The 17,760-nt window shown below is 44.2% G+C and overlaps 1 protein-coding gene across 4 annotated transcripts; it reads left to right on the forward strand.

Annotated features, from left to right (window-relative positions):
* The first annotated feature begins 754 nt into the window (after positions 1-754).
* Positions 755-17,406, forward strand: LOC118216225 (phosphoinositide 3-kinase regulatory subunit 6-like). 4 transcript variants are annotated; one of them, XM_035397296.1, is made up of 20 exons: positions 755-826; positions 3,018-3,104; positions 3,240-3,341; positions 4,581-4,672; positions 5,301-5,369; positions 6,463-6,595; positions 7,240-7,300; positions 7,740-7,923; positions 8,374-8,563; positions 8,910-8,990; positions 9,412-9,871; positions 10,977-11,076; positions 11,838-11,957; positions 12,783-12,890; positions 13,504-13,591; positions 14,008-14,072; positions 14,727-14,817; positions 15,627-15,685; positions 15,791-15,897; positions 16,745-17,406. In XM_035397296.1, exons 2-20 carry the CDS (start codon positions 3,047-3,049, stop codon positions 16,902-16,904), a joined length of 2,328 nt encoding a protein of 775 aa, XP_035253187.1. In that variant the 5' UTR covers positions 755-826; positions 3,018-3,046; the 3' UTR covers positions 16,905-17,406. The 4 variants fall into 4 exon arrangements, with proteins under 4 accessions (XP_035253187.1, XP_035253186.1, XP_035253189.1 ...); XM_035397295.1 differs by having other exon boundaries at positions 801-914; XM_035397298.1 differs by having other exon boundaries at positions 801-914; positions 8,374-8,548.
* Positions 17,407-17,760: the final 354 nt, after the last annotated feature.

Below are 17,760 nucleotides of genomic sequence, written 5' to 3' on the forward strand. Positions count from 1 at the left end.
ACTGCTTCCCGGTTCTCGTGCACTTTGTTAATTTCCCAACTCAATAGACTGAAAATATGTAGATCGCTGATAAATTACGTCACAACCCTTCAACTCGGATACAAAGAGGGAAAAAACAATTTAAAAATTATTTATTTGCAGAACAGTAACAAATTGTGCTTTGGCCGACTACATTTGCTGTGCTTGTAAGACATATTAAGTTAAAATGTAGCCTACCGCTCGGTTGAGCACACAGTTAAGTTAAATGGAACTGTGCAAGAATGAGCTTTGGGAGTTCTCGCTCTGGGAAACAGGAGCATCGGCGCATTCGAAAAATACGAAAATTAACGATAATTCAGTGTTGTGTGTGGACAGCATCATGCGAGTATATTACCTTACCTTTACCTTCAGTAGACCACTCTTCATAAAGAACAGTCCTTCAGTGTTGAGCCAATGATTCACTGTTTAAGGTATACATACTGAGTTCCTAATCCTGAAATAGCATCCTACTTCAAATTGAAAATACATCATCCGTGACCATTCTAAAAATACAGATTTTTCATCACCACACTGCCCCATTTTGGTTGTATCTTACATTAAATACATTTTGTTTCCGCTATTTGGATGTTTAAGATTAAAATGTTTGATATGCCCAGCACAATGGCAGTACTCGATCTGCATTGGAATTCCCTCGACAGTAGCCTATTTTTCAAAAGCTTCCTGCTTCCCGCTCGTCCAATCAGAGCATTGAAAGTGGGCGGGACTGCACAGGTGTGAAACGCTTGATATCTAAAGCGGGGTTGGAAGTTGTTACTGTACTAAAGACTCGCTTGCTCCCGGAACAAAGGTAAGTATAAAGAAAATTTATGGTCCGATTCTGTTGCTGCTGTAGTGAGCATCGGACTTCTTCGACCTGTTCTTTATTTTTATTAACGGTGTGTATACATAATGACAAAAGAAAACAATATTCCCGTTGTTACTGTGCTTTTAGTGTTATCGTGATTTGTTGGACGTGAATATTTCTGTTGTTGAAAAGAATTCGGATATATATAAACGTCAGACCGTCAAATAATACAAAATCTACGTGATTTAATGTATTTAGTAATTTAAAAAAATGCTAATATTTTTGTAAAAATTGTATTCAGTTTTGGTACGTGGCCGCATCTTGTGCATTGTTGACATATTTAAATATTTAACTTTTTCTTCCAAATGTGATGAATGCACATGCATACGCACGTGTAACCGCAAAACGCGCAAGATGGATAATGCATTTGATACTGGAGGTGACAAAAAGTTAACAATCAAATTAAAAAAAATATGTATGTCGTTGTTAATGACGCACAAGTCAAGCCATGTGGGTGTTGTTACTTGTTTTTCCGCGTGTTTGCCGAGTAATGTCATTGTTTGCTTTCTTCTTCAACTTGATGAAAGCTGTTATTTATTTATTTATTTAATCGACAGAAAGGCAAACGGCCATTCTTTCTCGGCCTCTCCCAGGATTAAAGCAAACAATGGCGGCGAATGTCATGTTATGGATTCACAGCCCTCTGCAATAGTTTTGCAAACTCTTCCTGTCTTCCCGTCTCCATAAGCATAAGCATTCATATTCACATTTGCCTTTTGTCTCGTAGTTTATATCAGGGACTTCCAAACTAGTGACTGGGGTGCGCCCATGGAGTCTTCAACGGTGATGAGGGGGGTCTTCAAAAAAGAAAAAGAAAAATATTTTGTTTACATTATCCACGTTTTATAACTTACATATGTAGAACAGAGGATAACATATAAAGATACATAAGAATGCATTACTACCTGGATTACACATCCTTGTACTATATATATATATATATATAATGGTTACATATTTTCTGTAGACTTTCAAACAGCTACCTGTTTTATGTAGAGCCATAATACAGTTACAGAATCAAGGACTGTTGTTTTCTTTCAAAGTGCGTTGTTTTGTTTTCTCCGCTTTAAAAAAAATCACTGAAAGGTGCTGAAGGCTAATCGCAGTAAGCTTTTCCCGTAATCATAATAAAAAGGCCGCACAACGAGGAAGGAATGCCGCGCGACAGGTTGGGAGATGGCCCGTTGCCCAGACATTAGACGTCATTCCCGTTAAAATCTGCTGCTAAACTCAGAAACGGGAACGGAACTCCGACATGACAGTGCACGCGGTTAGGAGCGTGAGTAGAACAGTGCGCACGTGTGAGACATCAGGCTCTGGCGAGTGACATGAAAGAGTCTTGCTAACCACTTGCTAACACCTCAGTGGTGTGTCTATGCTCACCTCAGTTTAACCCATCCCTAATGGACAAGCACAACGCTCAGGCTGGCTGTAATAGATTCTAGAAAATTATTGGGGGAGGGACATCTTCCCCAGGGGGTGTCTTTGCCTGTCTAGCCCTACAGATATTGGAGCACCGATTTGATGCATGCTCAAGAAAAATATAATTTCCCTGAATGTCTTCTCTCTTGTGGATATGGATTTATTGTCCATTATTGTCCATTCAGACAGGAGGTGGCTATTTATATACGTATGTGCGCCAGGACTATAGACCTGATACTGCCTTGAACGTCCCTCTTGCTGAGTTTTGGGCTGGCAAGAAGACCTTCATCGCATTACAGGTGCAGTCCGTTTGATCCTTGGACGAGGGTGACGAGGTGTCGCCTTGGCAAAGAAAACTGTCAAGCCATACATTTAGCATTACTGAATTCCTTCTGTATATATTCTGACAGTGTTGTTATCAGTCAGTTAAAGTGATGCTTATGAAGGCCATGAACAAGGGGGTCTATTCAAGGATCCGGTGTGAGTGCTGAATGTGGTTCAGAGTCCACAAGGACCGTGAGTCATAAGAGACAGCCAGAAGGGCATTGAGCAGCCTTAGGGTTGGGTGGATCTCATCCCTCCAAAATTAAGGATGGTGGCACGGGACAGTCCCAGAGCACGGGGCAAAACAAAATAAGGTCCTGTGTGCATGTTTGCGTATGTTTTTTTTTTTTTTTGCTCGCAAGATACTCATATATACTCTTGTCTACAGGTGGCGAAGGCCCGCCATGTTGGTGAAACATGGCCAGCATTTTGAAGAAGCATCGCCCTAGCTTAGTTCCAAACATCGCGCCCACAGGTAACCCCCATCTCACTGATCTGGGATCAGCTCGCTTTAGGCAAGGGTGACCCCAGTTTGGGGGAACCCTGGTGGTTATGCGCATGATGCAGACGATATGCCAGATCTGATAACCATAGCCCATGTCTCCATCAGAAGAGGATTCATCTCCACCAGCAAGCCTCGACATCTACCACAGCGCCCTGCCCTTTCTCCAGGAGCTGGAATGCCGAGATCCCATCTCCTTACAAGGCAAAGGTACACACCCATTATGACATCACCCCTCCTCCTCACACCATAGAGATACACGCGCGTTGTGTCATTGACCAATTTGTACAGAGACTCTGTCACCAAGACGCGTTACTGTGGAAACAGAAAGGAAAATTACACAAAAACCAGGCCTGAATCCCTAGTGTTGTGGAAAGCCGAAGTAGTGTGTACAGTGTTTGCGGTGTTCAGTGTGTGCAGTGTCTGAGGTGTTCAGTGTGTGCAGTGTCTGTGGTGTTCAGTGTCTGCAGTGTTCAGTGTTGTGGAAAGCTGGAGCTGTGTGTGCAGTGTCTGTGGAGTTCAGTGTGTGCAGTGTCTGTGGTGTTCAGTGTGTGCAGTGTCTGTGGTGTTCAGTGTGTGCAGTGTCTGTGGTGTTCAGTGTGTGCAGTGTCTGGGGTGCTCAGTGTGTGCAGTGTCTGCGGTGCTCAGTATGTGCAGTGTCTGGGGTGTTCAGTGTGTGCAGTGTCTGTGGTGTTCAGTGTGTGCAGTGTCTGTGGTGTTCAGTGTGTACAGTGTCTGTGGTGTTCAGTGTGTACAGGGTCTGCAGTGTTCAGTGTGTGCAGTGTCTGCGGTGCTCAGTATGTGCAGTGTCTGTGGTGTTCAGTGTGTACAGGGTCTGCGGTGCTGAGTGTGTACAGTGTCTGTGGTGTTCAGTGTGTACAGGGTCTGCAGTGTTCAGTGTGTGCAGTGTCTGCGGTGCTCAGTATGTGCAGTGTCTGTGGTGTTCAGTGTGTGCAGTGTCTGTGGTGTTCAGTGTGTGCAGTGTCTGCGGTGCTCAGTATGTGCAGTGTCTGTGGTGTTCAGTGTGTACAGTGTCTGCGGTGTTCAGTGTGTGCAGTGTCTGTGGTGTTCAGTGTGTGCAGTGTCTGCGGTGCTCAGTATGTGCAGTGTCTGTGGTGTTCAGTGTGTACAGGGTCTGCAGTGTTCAGTATGTGCAGTGTCTGTGGTGTTCAGTATGTGCAGTGTCTGTGGTGTTCAGTGTGTACAGTGTCTGTGGTGTTCAGTGTGTGCAGTGTCTGTGGTGTTCAGTATGTGCAGTGTCTGTGGTGTTCAGTATGTGCAGTGTCTGTGGTGTTCAGTGTGTGCAGTGTCTGTGGTGTTCAGTGTGTGCAGTGTCTGTGGTGTTCAGTGTGTGCAGTGTCTGTGGTGTTCAGTGTGTGCAGTGTCTGTGGTGTTCAGTGTGTACAGTGTCTGCGATGTTGTTAAATGGCTGCGGTGTCTTTTTTTAAGGGATGCTGAGATGGGCTTTTCACAAAAATCTGGAGAAAGATCCATCCAAGGCCACTGAGTTGGCGGACGAACTAGTGCAGGACCTGGAGAAGGTATGTCGCCAGTACTCGCAAAGGCATACTTATATTTGCAAAGGCATACTAACTGATAACTGATGCTATGTACAAACTAGAGCACTAATCTCTGTCTCAGAAATGTCAATTACATTCATATTAGTATGAACAATTACAACTTCATATTACTTTACAGTCCTTGTCCAATCTAACATCCTAGTTCAGAGGTGTCAAACACCAGTTCTGGAGGTCCATGTGGACACTTTAAGCGGCATCTTAAATGAACAATTCACGTGCGAAAACACACCAAAAACCTGCAGACACTGCAGCTCTCCAGAACTTGAATATTCTCTCTTTTTTGGCTGGACCGCAACAGCAGGGCCAGCCCTACAAACGCGAATGTCTGTGACTGAGTGACTGAGTGAGTGGTGAAGTTACACCATTGGTCGGCCGAGTTATGAAGTTACATCATTGGTCGGCCGGATCACGTGTGTTAGGTCCAGCCACATGCTAGGTTTTGACCTGGTCTTGTTTCTTCTGGCATTCTTCTTACCTCTAACATTAGTCTTATTGTTGTGAAGTTTCTCCTCCTGCCGCAGGGGGGTCAATAGTGGTATGAATGTTTGTTGTGGCTCTGTCATGACTGATATTTCTCTTCTTGTCACAGATCCAGACGGCGGGCGAAAAGGCCTGCACCATACCGCTGCTCCTGACGCTCATCTATGTCATTTTTCAGGTGGGGTTTTTTTTCACGGGTTTTATGTTCGGGAAGCTCTCTATCAGGAAGTCATGCATTCGCTTGGAATGCTTTATTTTTCGGACGCTTATGAACTCCACTACCCGTACTTATCGTCGTCTGCTCAGAAATTCGCCGTCAGTTCCTGCTTCCTCCAGCGCTGTGATTTTGGCCTGTAATCACATTCCTTATTAGACAATGCTTAATAATCCTTTTTTAAACTCCCACAAGTTTGTGAACAAACAAATAAATCATAAACAAATAAAACGGGCAGAGACACGGACTTGCCTGTGATCACAGATGTCACTGTCCTGCTACTTGATCAGATCCTTTACCTTTTCTTTACATCAGCTGCCTGTGGGTTGTGGCAAGCTCTTCTGCCCAATCTGTCAACTCATGGACGATGTCTGTCTGCTGCACAAAGCGCTCTTGTGCCCTGCTGGCGGATGGTTCCCCCTTGTTGTTGGTCTCTGTACAACAAGAGCACAGTTGATTTTTTAAATTTAAAATCCTTGTAGATGGCATGCTTTAGAAAAATCAATTCAGATTTTTTAAAGCATGTAACCCGTGAGAATAATTTCTTGCCATATATTTTGTGAATTAAAAAAAAATTGGCTCTAAAAAGGTGATATGGAACTGAATTTTTACTTATTGTTTTTAACAGATGCTGTATGTTGACTAGTAGTTCATTGTTGTTACATTACATTACAGGCATTTAGCAGACGCTCTTACCCAGAGCAACTTACATGGCATTTACATTGCATCCATTTATACAGCTGGATATATACTGAAGCAATGCTGGTTAAGTACCTTGCTCAAGGGTTACAACGGCAGTGTCTTACCTGGGATTCGAACCTGCAACCTTTAGGTTACAAGACCCATTATACTACACTATCCTTACCCATTATACTATACTGCCGCCCTATTCCAGACCACTCACACACGCACCTTTAGGTTACAGGTTTGATGTAACCTTTTGGTTACAAGACCAACTCCTTACCCATTATATTACCCTGCCACCGCCCTGTGCCACCTATTGTGAGGTTGTTTTCTTAACTTCTTAAATTCTTTTTTTTTTTATTCCACGTTGCAGTCGGTGTACCTTCCAGCGGACCTGTGTGAGAGGGCGTACGCAGCCTGCAAAAGCCTCCTGAAGCTACCGAATCCCTACTGCAGTGTGGGCCTGGCCTGCGTCCGGCACATACAGACGGAGAGGTCCAAACCCGGTACTGCGCCCTGCCTTTTCACCCCTCCAAACGTGTTGTATTCCTCCGACTTCATGGCAACAAAAAAAACCTGGACTACTTACTACTTGTGGTGCAAAATCCATAGTTCCGCTCGGGGAAGGTGTACGGCAATGTTTATTTGTGCGTTTCATTGTTCCTCTGCGTTGAGGAAGTCCTTCAGGAAATCTACATTTGTTTTGAGTTTAATTCCTAGTCCGGGAAAGGAACTGAATGTGTGTTTATTTATGGATTAATTAATGTGCTCCGTGTTTCTCTGCATTTGAGGCAATTTCTGTGCTCATAATGAACTCATAATGGATAAGGTTCAGACCTGGGTCAAATACTTTTTCTGCGCTCTATTGATCTTGCCTGGTGTAATTGAGCCTGCCAATATCACCAGAAGGCGGGGTTTGCACTTTCTGAGAGTATTTAATTGGTTCCAATACACCAGACAAGATCAATAAAGCGTAGAAAAGTATTTGAATCCCAGACAAATATGTATTTGACCCAGGTCTGATAAGGTCAGGACACGGTTAGCACACTGAGTTGAGATTCTGTTTTCAGTACAGGCCCGTGAGGACGTATGACAGGTGTATTAGATTGTTTAGTTTTGCTCACCTGTTGTAAATCTGCTTCCGTTGAAGGTGCTCTGTACCAGAGGACTGTGATCGCCGAACAGAATCTGTGGAGTAAATTCCAGGAAATGTGAGTGAATGGCAAGAATTTTTCTCAATAATTCATCCACAAAGTAATTATCTGTAAGCAAGTTAATCTGGGGAAGTCTGAAGGGCTGTATTTCTACGCTTTGAACATTCAAACAAATAATTTCCCTGGGTTTTCTTCCGTTCAGAAAGCTACTCCAGGTACTCTTTACAATTATTCTCTGTTGTTGGGTGGGATCTTGTATTGCCAGGATGCTGTCCATGGACTTGTTTGAACCAATCAAAAGCGAGGTCTTTGATTGTTCACTGGTAGCACGTGATAGCTCCACCTATTTTGTGGTTTGTGAAGCCTCACGCAAAGATTATTATAGTCTATTACAGAACACTGTGTGGAGACTGTAGTCCCCACGCAGGTCCACAGCATATGGACCAGCAGGGTTCCACCTGACTGGCCGTGCTCTGACCTCTGGCTCCCCCTGCAGGGTGTTCGTGTTCGCCGACGCGGCCGTGTTCTCTGGCCCCCTGGGAAATGCGGTCCAGAGTCACCTGGAGGCGGCAGGGTTCTGGCAGCCCTCGGTCACGCACATGCGCGCGGTGCTGCAGCACACCCTGCAGGCCGCGCTGGGCAACTGCTGCCACGGCAACGCGCTGGCCCGCGCTCTGAAGGTCAGTGAAGGTCACGCCGTGCCACAGGGAGAAGGAAAAATAAATAAATGAAAAAAACAGAGAAAACATTCCGGAACCCCCTTGCCCTAATACCATGCCATGTCAGGATCCACACGTGGATTGGGGGGGGTGGGGGTTGAGGACAGACACGAAACGTAAAAAGATTTATTTATTTATTATTATTATTTTTTTTAAATCACGGGGTCACAGAGAGTTCATTGTGACCTCATAAAGGATATAGGGCCCCCCTTCTCTGAGTGACACTGCTCATAGACGCCATGCCATCCTGAGCCTGCTGCTCTCTGTGCTCAGGCAGCAGACAGAGGCTGAGACGAACGCGGCGGCAAACGTGTCCGCTCGTCTGCCGGGCCGGACGATGGCGAGGGTCGCGCTCGTCTCAAGCCCTCCAGGCCGTTTGATTTCCCTCTGTTTGCCGCTCCCGTGTGACAGGGCATGGGCCGCTCCATTGAGCCCTACTTCCAGGAAGTGGTGCGAAGCGTGGAGCAGAATGCAGAGGAAGCGAGGGACCGGGACCGGGCCGGGGACCGGGGCGGGGACAAGGCCAGCGGATACAGAGACAGGCTGCAGCGACTTTACCGCCAGATCATGTCTGCCGCACACGAAGGTGCCTGTGCCAACGGTAACTGCCAAAAAAGAGGGTTGCCATTTGGATGATTAAATTCACCAGCATGCTCCCACAAACACATGTGCACAGTACTTTTCCCCATGATGTGTAGTTAAAAAAAAAGAAAACTCACTTAATGTCATAGGATATTTTGTGTACACAATACACAACTCTCCCCTCCGAGAGTTTATTAATAGCAATAATGGATTGCATTTTCTTAGCGTATTAATATCTTAGGATGCTGAAGTGCATGTGCGGTGAATGGGGAAAGCGCACGCCAGTGCAGTGTATATATTTTATATATATGTGAGGAGCGAGGGACCATTGATATTCTGTTGCTGATCCTCCTGCACCTGTCCAGGTGAGCCGTCTCTGTGTGACACGCCTCTCCCCCCCCCCAACATTCGGTATCACCTCTGGCAGAAGGACGACGAGGAGCCCTGTGAGTCCACTTTTTTAAACATATTTTGAAAAGATATTTTAGTGAAAAGCAGATATTCAACTGTACCAGTGGGCGTATAGAAACCAGCCAAGGAGACCGTGCTGGGGATATGTTTGAACCCTGCGTACACTTTTAAACAAACACATGCACACGGATGTGCAGGTGTACAGAAGCACACACAAACACACACACACACACACTGTAGCACACAGAGAAGCACACATACGCTTGCGCACGCACTCTATTGCTATTGCCAGGGCTGCTGATTGGAACTAGTGCCGTACCCACTGTAAATATCAAACGAATGACGTGACCGAAAAAAATGCAATGCAACAACCATCATGCTGTGTCGCCTCCCCCCCCCCCCCCCCCCCCCCCCCCCCCAACCCCCACCCCAACACCGCACCTCTCCACACGCCAGGGGTGCAGGTGGAGAAGTGGGTCCAGCAGAGGTCAGCGGAGGGGCCCCCGGAGGCGTGCTGGGCCCCCCGAGTCTCCAGGGACAGCGGCATAGAGAGGGACCTGCTGGAGAACGAGGCCTCGGAAGCGTCGCCGGGGGCGACCAAGGAGGACCAGCAGCAGCAGCAGCAGCAGCAGCAGCAGCAGCAGCAGCAGCAGCAGCAGCAGCAGCAGCAGCAGCAGCAGCAGCAGCAGCAGCAGCAGCAGCAGGGGAGGAGGGAGCCCCAGGCGCACCCCGACGGCAGCGTTGGTGAGCCAAGGCTGGTCCGGAAGCCTCATACGAGGAAGAGGAAGCCCGCCAGGTCATCCAGCCTGGCCGACTCCACGAACGGGAGCGCTCTGTGCCAGTACACCGCCTGTGTGGTGGTGATGGGGGACGACCGGGCCCTGGGGAGGCTGGCTAAGGCCTATCATGGCCTCAGGTACAACATATACCCTTACCACATGTCTACCCACGCATAGCTATACTGTAATATCCACACCCCTTCTGGGGAAACAAACAACTATATATATATATATATGTGTACAGTGATGAAAAGTGCACTGCATATATTTGGTACATATGCTGTAAAATGTATACATACTGTACATGTACAGGTATTACATGCTTTATGCAGTTGCATGGCTTAGTAGCAACAATTTACTAATGATAAATGTACTCTACGTTCAGGCTGTCTACTGCATATTGCCACAGTATCTATGTCTGTCAGACATCTCAACCTGCAAATGTATATGAAAGGAAAACTCCCACCAGTCTTCCTGATAGCAGACTACCATTAAAGGATTCTGTAATGGAAATGTGATGCCTGTGCATGTGTGATATACTACAACAACATATATACCTCATGCAACAATATACAATATATTGGTATTCTTGTTTTATTATTTATTGTGACAATGGAAGAATGTTCTTATCATATTTTTTACATTTAACTACACACACGAAGTATATGGAGACATCACACTGATTAATTTGTCAAATAAATACTGTTACCTGAAATTTACAATGTATTAATTTGTATTGAGAAAGATATTGAATATAGTGAAATGTATTAAAAATATACCAATTAGTTCAGTTGGATTTCAGTTAGATGTATCTGAAGTATGTATTACAGTATATAGGCAATATAAGGTAATATATTTTTTGCTGTGGAAGGGGCATCGCCTATATATTTTGAATATATTTAAAGCTTTTACATTACATTCATTTGGCAGACGCTTTTATCCAAAGCGACGTACAAGAAGTGCATTTTCATGATCGTAGACAACTGCTGAACACGGGTTCAGTAAGGTACAATTACTTATTTTGTACAGCTATTTCTAGCTGAGAACAATGAACACTATCCTGGTCTAACATCTGCAAAGCCAAACTAGGCAGAAGATTAAGCTAGAGTATTAGGACAAATACAATTTACCAAGAAGTGCAGGGATCATGTTGGGAAAAAAAATGGTTGAATGAATTAAACCCGTTCTGAAATTCTTCCGAAAGTTGTGAGCGTTTGACACACTGTGAGTTTTCATGTGCAGGGCAGGCGGGTCCAGATTTTTTTCTCTCAATAACAGAGTGAACCTGGAGATATATTACATTCCAGTCACCGACCAGCATACCACAACCTCATCTGCAATGGTGAGCACACTCCCTCGTATTCCAGAATAGGTGACTAAGCATAAACAAGTTAAAAACCATTAAATGAAAATGAAAATGATTTGTTGATTTACGGTGTGCTCTTCTAGTTACCCACAACAGTTGCTTGGAAGAGCACATAACAGCATTCACTATGTTGAAAAAAGAAAGAGAAATTAAAAATTGCTCAAAATAATTACACAGTTCTTTTTTATTTGTATAACAACCAAAAATCTGCACTCATTATTATTGGCTTTTTTTACAGGATTTATCGTCCTGTAGGTTTTCATTTCAACTCTAGTTTGGCACACCAGATTCTAATAATTAGCAGAATGTTGAATGAGGTGTGCTTTGTGGTGGTTGGAGTGAAAACCTACAGGATGGTAGATCTCTAGCTGTTGAGTGAGGTGTGCTGTGTTAGGGTTGGAGTGAAAACCTACAGGATGGTAGATCTCTAACTGTTGAGTGAGGTGCGCTGTGTTAGGGTTGGAGTGAAAACCTACAGGATGGTAGATCTCTAGCTGTTGCGTGAGGTGTGCTGTGTTAGGGTTGAAGTGAAAACCTACAGGACAGTAGATCTCCAGGAACAGGGTTGGGCAGCCCTGAACTTCATAATAATGAGGTGCAACAGAAAGAAAAAAAATTGTGTACTGCAGACCCTGCCTCCTCTGGGACTGTAATAAACTCTACATTCGTTTTAATATTCATGTCCTTGTCATTGCCAACTTTCGGCCTAGTTATTTTGTCGTGTGATCTTTTCACAGGAAGGTGCTCCACCGGTGCAGAGCTACCTGGATCTCGCGTCTCACCTGGGACGGGTTGACCCGTGGTACGAGTGCAACATCAACAGCCTGGCACATTGGATCCCCACGCTGGTGGAATCAGTGAGCACTTTAGAAATCACCTTTATTTATTTTTTTCGTCTGGATCTCATGGTTTATATAAGAGGGTTCGGACAGACCGATGCGTTCACGCTCTGGTGCCAATCCATAACTAAGGCGGCTCCATGTGTTTAAATGGTGAGTTTTACTTCACCATGTATCACAGTCTGTGTGAACTCTCTTCTATTAACCGTGGTGAGTCTGTCACATAGAAAGATGAGGAGATGCATAGATACGGAAAGACTCTCTGCATTCTGGGTCCGGTTTGAGAATCAGTTAGCCATCAGATCTGTTTTCGTATGGAACCTTTCACAGAACTGTCTGGTTCATTCTTGGAATACTTTAGTTGAAAGTAACAGATGATATCTTGGTCCAACCAAGACAGCCATGCTCCAGAGAATTTCTGTTTATGGACACCATATTTAAATTGAGACTTCAGCAGTGAAAGAGGGGTATATTAATAACAACATTATTGATAACAATACTGTTTATGATGATTATGTCTATTGAGTTTGATCGTCTTTTAGAGGCGCATGGAGTAGTTTTTTTTCTAGTTTGTTTTAAGTTTTTACATCTGTTAAATATGTGAATCTCCACAGTCTATTTTTTTACAAAAATATTATACAAGATAAATATTGATTAAAAGGTTGATTGAATAATTAATTAATTGGGTGGCTGGATGATTTGTTGATTAGCTGATTGATGAGTTTATGTTGTCAGAGAGGTGGATGGGGATGTAAATATAGCAGAGAGGGTCTCATTGTGGAGGGGTACGCATCTCCAGAATGGTTCATGGGAGGTGTACAACCCCTTGTGTCTCTGTTACAGGCAAACGCCAGAAGCTCATTGGATCCCAACCCCTTCTTGCTGGATGTCCTCTCCTACTACAAGCGCACAGCGTGGCAGCCCATCCACTTCACCATCTACTCTGTCAAGGTGAGCAGATGAGCAGTGATGACCCTCCAGCAGTGGAGTTTTGACATGCCTAGTCTCGAGAGTATGCAATGTTGTCACGCCTGAATATGGAACAGCTCAACAACATCACCTGGCAAGCTGCTCCACATCATTCTGAGCGGCATGTTAGCATGTTAGCAAATGCCCGAGTCTCCAAGCAGACTTCTCAGAATGATTCTCTACACCAGGGTTCACCAACCCTGGTCCTGGAGAGCCACGGAGGTTGCGCTGATTTTTATTTCAACGCTAAAATCAGTTAACAATTTCGACATCAATTGATCTAATAATTGATCAATTGAAGCGAAAAGGAAAAAAGCAGCAGATTCTGCAACTCTCCGGGTCCAGGGTTGGCCACCCCTGGTTTTTTTTTTTTTTTTTTTTAATATGCTAGGACATATAACTGAGCAGTCAGAATCAGGAAGTGATACTCTGCAGCCTCCTCCATACGCCTGGTCTGAGGTGCTGCATTCACACTCCACCCCTGGGGGTGTGCTCTGAAACACAGATCAGTGGTTTACATCGTAGCTGTTCATGTGACACGCTCATCCGAACATGGGATTTTTTTTTTTAAGTTTTTTTTTTTTAAACCGCACAGATCTCCTCCTCCAACCCGAACAAGAGTCTGGAGCAAGTGTTTCTCTCACACCTGGCAGTCGAGTTCGCGGAAGGTAGAAACGCCAAAGGTAGGTAACGGGCGTGGCTGTCACCGCCCGAGTCCTTTTTTTAAAGCTGTAGTCTACTGTCCGATGCACCGTTGTGCTTTCAGCTAGACCGTATTTTCTGATGCGTTTGAGTTTGTTGAAATATTATTTCTTGCTTCCCACTGCTTCCCAGGGACTAATGTTCCAGATTTCCAAAAATTATCTAAATCGGGGGTTTTATTACTTTTTTTTAATCCTCTATGAAAATTGTGAAGTTCTGTGTATGTGTTTGTAAATGGCCCTAGAAAATAATAATGTTTGTTTGTTTGTTTGTTTGTTTGTTTGTTTGGTTGATTGATTGATTGATTGATTGATTCTCAGTATGTCAAGCAGTGCTGTTAATGTGTGCCAGTCGGGGGTGTTGATCACTGATTTGTCACCTTTTATCTTTTGAATAGAATCTGTGAAGAAAGAGGCAAGCCTTCAAATATGTGGCCCAGTTGTTTCCATAACATATAAAAAGGTAGTTCTATTTAAGAAACACTTCAGATTGCATATATACCTACATTTTTTATTGCTGCTTCACTGAGCAGGTTTATAAAGCCACCTAAAAAAAACATGTTTATGTATTACTCATTTACAGTATACAACTTGTCTAGTTAAATAAGATTACGGTGTCTGGGATTTCAATGAGAAACATCTGGCTTACAATTTCTGTCCCTTAATCAGCCATATGTTACACACAAACAGACACCAGTTAATAATCAGTGAATAAATAACATACAATGCAATGCATGGCAATATGCAACGCAGACCTGGGTCAAATACGCAGTTGTTTTGGATTCAAATACTTTTCTACGCTTTACTGATATTGTCTGGTGTATTAGAACCAATGTCATGCCCTCAGAAAAAAAGTGCAAACCCTGCCTTATGGTCATATTGGTATGTTCAATCACACCAGGCAAGACCAGTAGAGCACAGAAAAGTATTTGAATTCAAAACAAATACCTGTTTGACCCAGGTGTGATGCAAAGGCACATACGGAAGGCATACGTGGGTTTTGCACAGGTATTATTTCACCTCCCTCAGCACTAGATTTTTTTTTTTTTCCATCAGCTTTCAGATGGACGGTCTTAAGTTGATGTTAAGTTGCGTGCCCGCTCTTCACCTGTCGCAGGTGTCTCTGAGCGGCAGGCAGGTGGACAAGGGGAAGTCCGTCCGAACGACTGAGATCCTCATCAGTGCCGTCCCGGCCGAGGACACAAAAGGTAAGACCTACAGCGAGGTGTTCCTACGCACTCCGCGTTTAACATCACATCACAGGCGTTTAGCAGACGCTCTCATCCAGAGCGACTTGCATTGCATCCGTTTATACATGTACTGGAGCAATGCAGGTTTAAGTGCTTTGCTCATGCCATACAACGGCAGTGTCCTAACCCAGGAGTCGAACCTGTGACCTTTTCTCGGTTGTAAACCCAGACTGCCTTACCCACCGTGCTACACTGCCGCCATTTGACTGCAGATTTGGGGCGACGTCAGGAATTACTGTATGCGGCAGGTCTGGGTTCAGTTCTATTTTCGGTTCGTTCGGTTTGGCAAATGAAGTGCGCACACTTTCTGGGCTTTCTGGTGCTCCTGTGTGATATTGTTTGTCAAACAACCAGTCGGTTATTTGACCAGTGAATCATTCAGTCGGGGTATAGATATCAGCGCCCCGAAAACAGAAGGGCAACCCACATAACAACCCCCCCAGTCTGGTCAGGCTAGGTGGCCTGTAATTCTCTGCACTCTCCCTGTCTAAATAAAATTTAAAAAATGCACCAGGAGGGTAGACTGTCCACTCTCATTTTTATTTATTTTTAAACCTATTTTTAAAAACAGGCTATAGCCCAATTAACACCTGACTCCCATGATTGATAATTTGGTTCGGTAACAAGAAAGGCCTCTGTAGAATTCCCAAGGTTGTTATGCCGAGATTTGAAAACTCTTGCTGTAATACAGGGTCTTAGATGCGGCTACGGTGAGAAAAACAATCATAGCTGCACTGTCCAAATTTGTGTTTCTCTGACTTCCTCAGACCCAGACCCTGATCAGCTTACGCTACGTTTCAAGGAAACTCAAACAAAAACAAGCACGGTAAGGATGTTATGTACGACGATCTTTTTTTTTTTAAATTGATAAAATTTATAGACATCAAATTGAGCTGACCGTGAGCTTGATGCTGCATTGTGGTGTCAACAGGAGTCTGTGATCCAGAGCCGCAACATTAAAATCAAGACTGTGGAAAACCGAACCTTCACTGTATGTTTGGACAAAGACTCTCGCAGGACATATGAAGATGTTCGGAGGTAAAAACACAAACCTCCAAAGGAGCCTTTCTAAATGAACACCACGGTAGAATTTTACTGAACTGCAAAAGGCTTGAGGAAAGGCACTGCAGCCAATGAAAATGTTTCATGACAAAGTGTTCGCAAAAATTCTATGAGCAAGAGTCACACAATCGTTATGTCAACATGGAAATTAAATATTTTTTTTGAATATATGCCAGGACACGCATGCGGATAGGCCAGTAAAGTATTTCGTTTGATTGGCATCAATGTTTCTTGAGATCCACCGTGATCACCCTTGATGGCGCACAGCCGTTTCGAAACTACTTTCTTACACAATACAGTCTGGTTGTCCCTGTGTTTGCAAACCATGAATCCTGGAATCACAAACAAGGTTTCTTTTATTCTTTGTTGTTTTTTCCCTGTTTGCTTAGTATTTCATCATGCAGCAGTCCTCAGTGAAAATTATGGGGAGATCCTCTGATTCTGTCAGGATCCTGTTTTGCCTCTATGAGTTGTTTACAGAACCAGAACTTTTCTTAGGAAAATGAATGTTGATTATTTAACCAATCTTTTCATATAAATTCTAGCCCTGTCCACCAGATTATGCAACTGGAGACTGAAACATAGCTTCCCCCCAGATTAGTAATCTTTGGCCTTGCTGTGAGAGTTTTTATTGCATGGCCTCTGAGAATAATAATCCACTCATTTTGTTTACTTGATGTTTTCATTTTGTTGACCACAAAAAAAAAAACCTGTTATACCTGTTATAGAAGTAAACAGGCCTGCCATTTTAAAATTTCACTACAAAGGTCAAAGTGAATTGCCTTGTAAATCAGGTCTAATGTGTTTTATTCCCTCTCTGCAGCATTGAAATATCTCCCTGTCGGGATCCTCGGGGCATTCTCAACACCCACATGGCTGAGCCCAGTTTGAGCCTGAGCAAGGAGAAGGGGGCGGAGCCTAGCAAACACATGACCAACGGCCTGTCTCTGCCAATCAACATCTTCTCCGGTATCAGCCACTGATCGACGGGCAGTGTGGACAAATCCACCCGGAGAACAGGACAATGATCAATACGGCAGCCGTGCTGTGCTGATGCTTCAACGGCTTTTTTAGGCTCAGTAATGTGAACTGTGAATTTGAAGAGAGCCTTAAGAGTCCTTCTATTCAGAAACTAAAACCCAGGAAGTGTTTTAGTTAACTGACCAGCAATTACCGAAACCAGTCTGTGAAGACATTTGACTGGTGATTGCTCTTGAACACGTCCAGCTGAATTCCACTCCTTAAAAAAAAACAATTTTTGAGGTCCCTTTGCTTGGAATCTTCTGTCATAGTTACTCTACACACCAACTAGACCTTTCCATTCTGCTACCTCTGGGCGCCTGGCCCCTCCCCTTTATGTGTGCCAGCACTTCCTGTCTGTTATCCCCGCCCACCTGTCGATGCAGACTGAAGATCCACCTGTATAGACTGCACCATGGCTCCCCTGACCCTTCTTTTTAACGCTTTCTTTCTTTCTTGCTTTCGATTTGCTTCTGCCGTTTTCTTTTGTTACAATACAAATAGTCAGTTGTTAGGATAGCATTACACTTGCTGATTATAAATGGGCCTTTTTGGTGATATCCCATTTTTGTATTTCTGAGACTAACACTGAGTTTCTCCACCTCTACACCGCTCGGAATGAGAGCTTCCGCTAAGTGATCATAGTGTAACGTAATTATGTATAGCTGTTCAATGAGGATGAATGAATGAATGAATGAATCATTGCCGTTATATAGCACTTTTCCGAAGTTCTTTACAGTGATGAGTAGGAACTCAACTCTCCCACCACCACCAATGTGTAGCCCCCACCTGGGTGATGCACGGCAGCCATTTTGCGCC

The sequence above is a fragment of the Anguilla anguilla genome, chromosome 17 (genome assembly GCF_013347855.1).
Source record: "Anguilla anguilla isolate fAngAng1 chromosome 17, fAngAng1.pri, whole genome shotgun sequence".
Taxonomy (NCBI): Eukaryota; Metazoa; Chordata; class Actinopteri; order Anguilliformes; family Anguillidae; genus Anguilla; species Anguilla anguilla.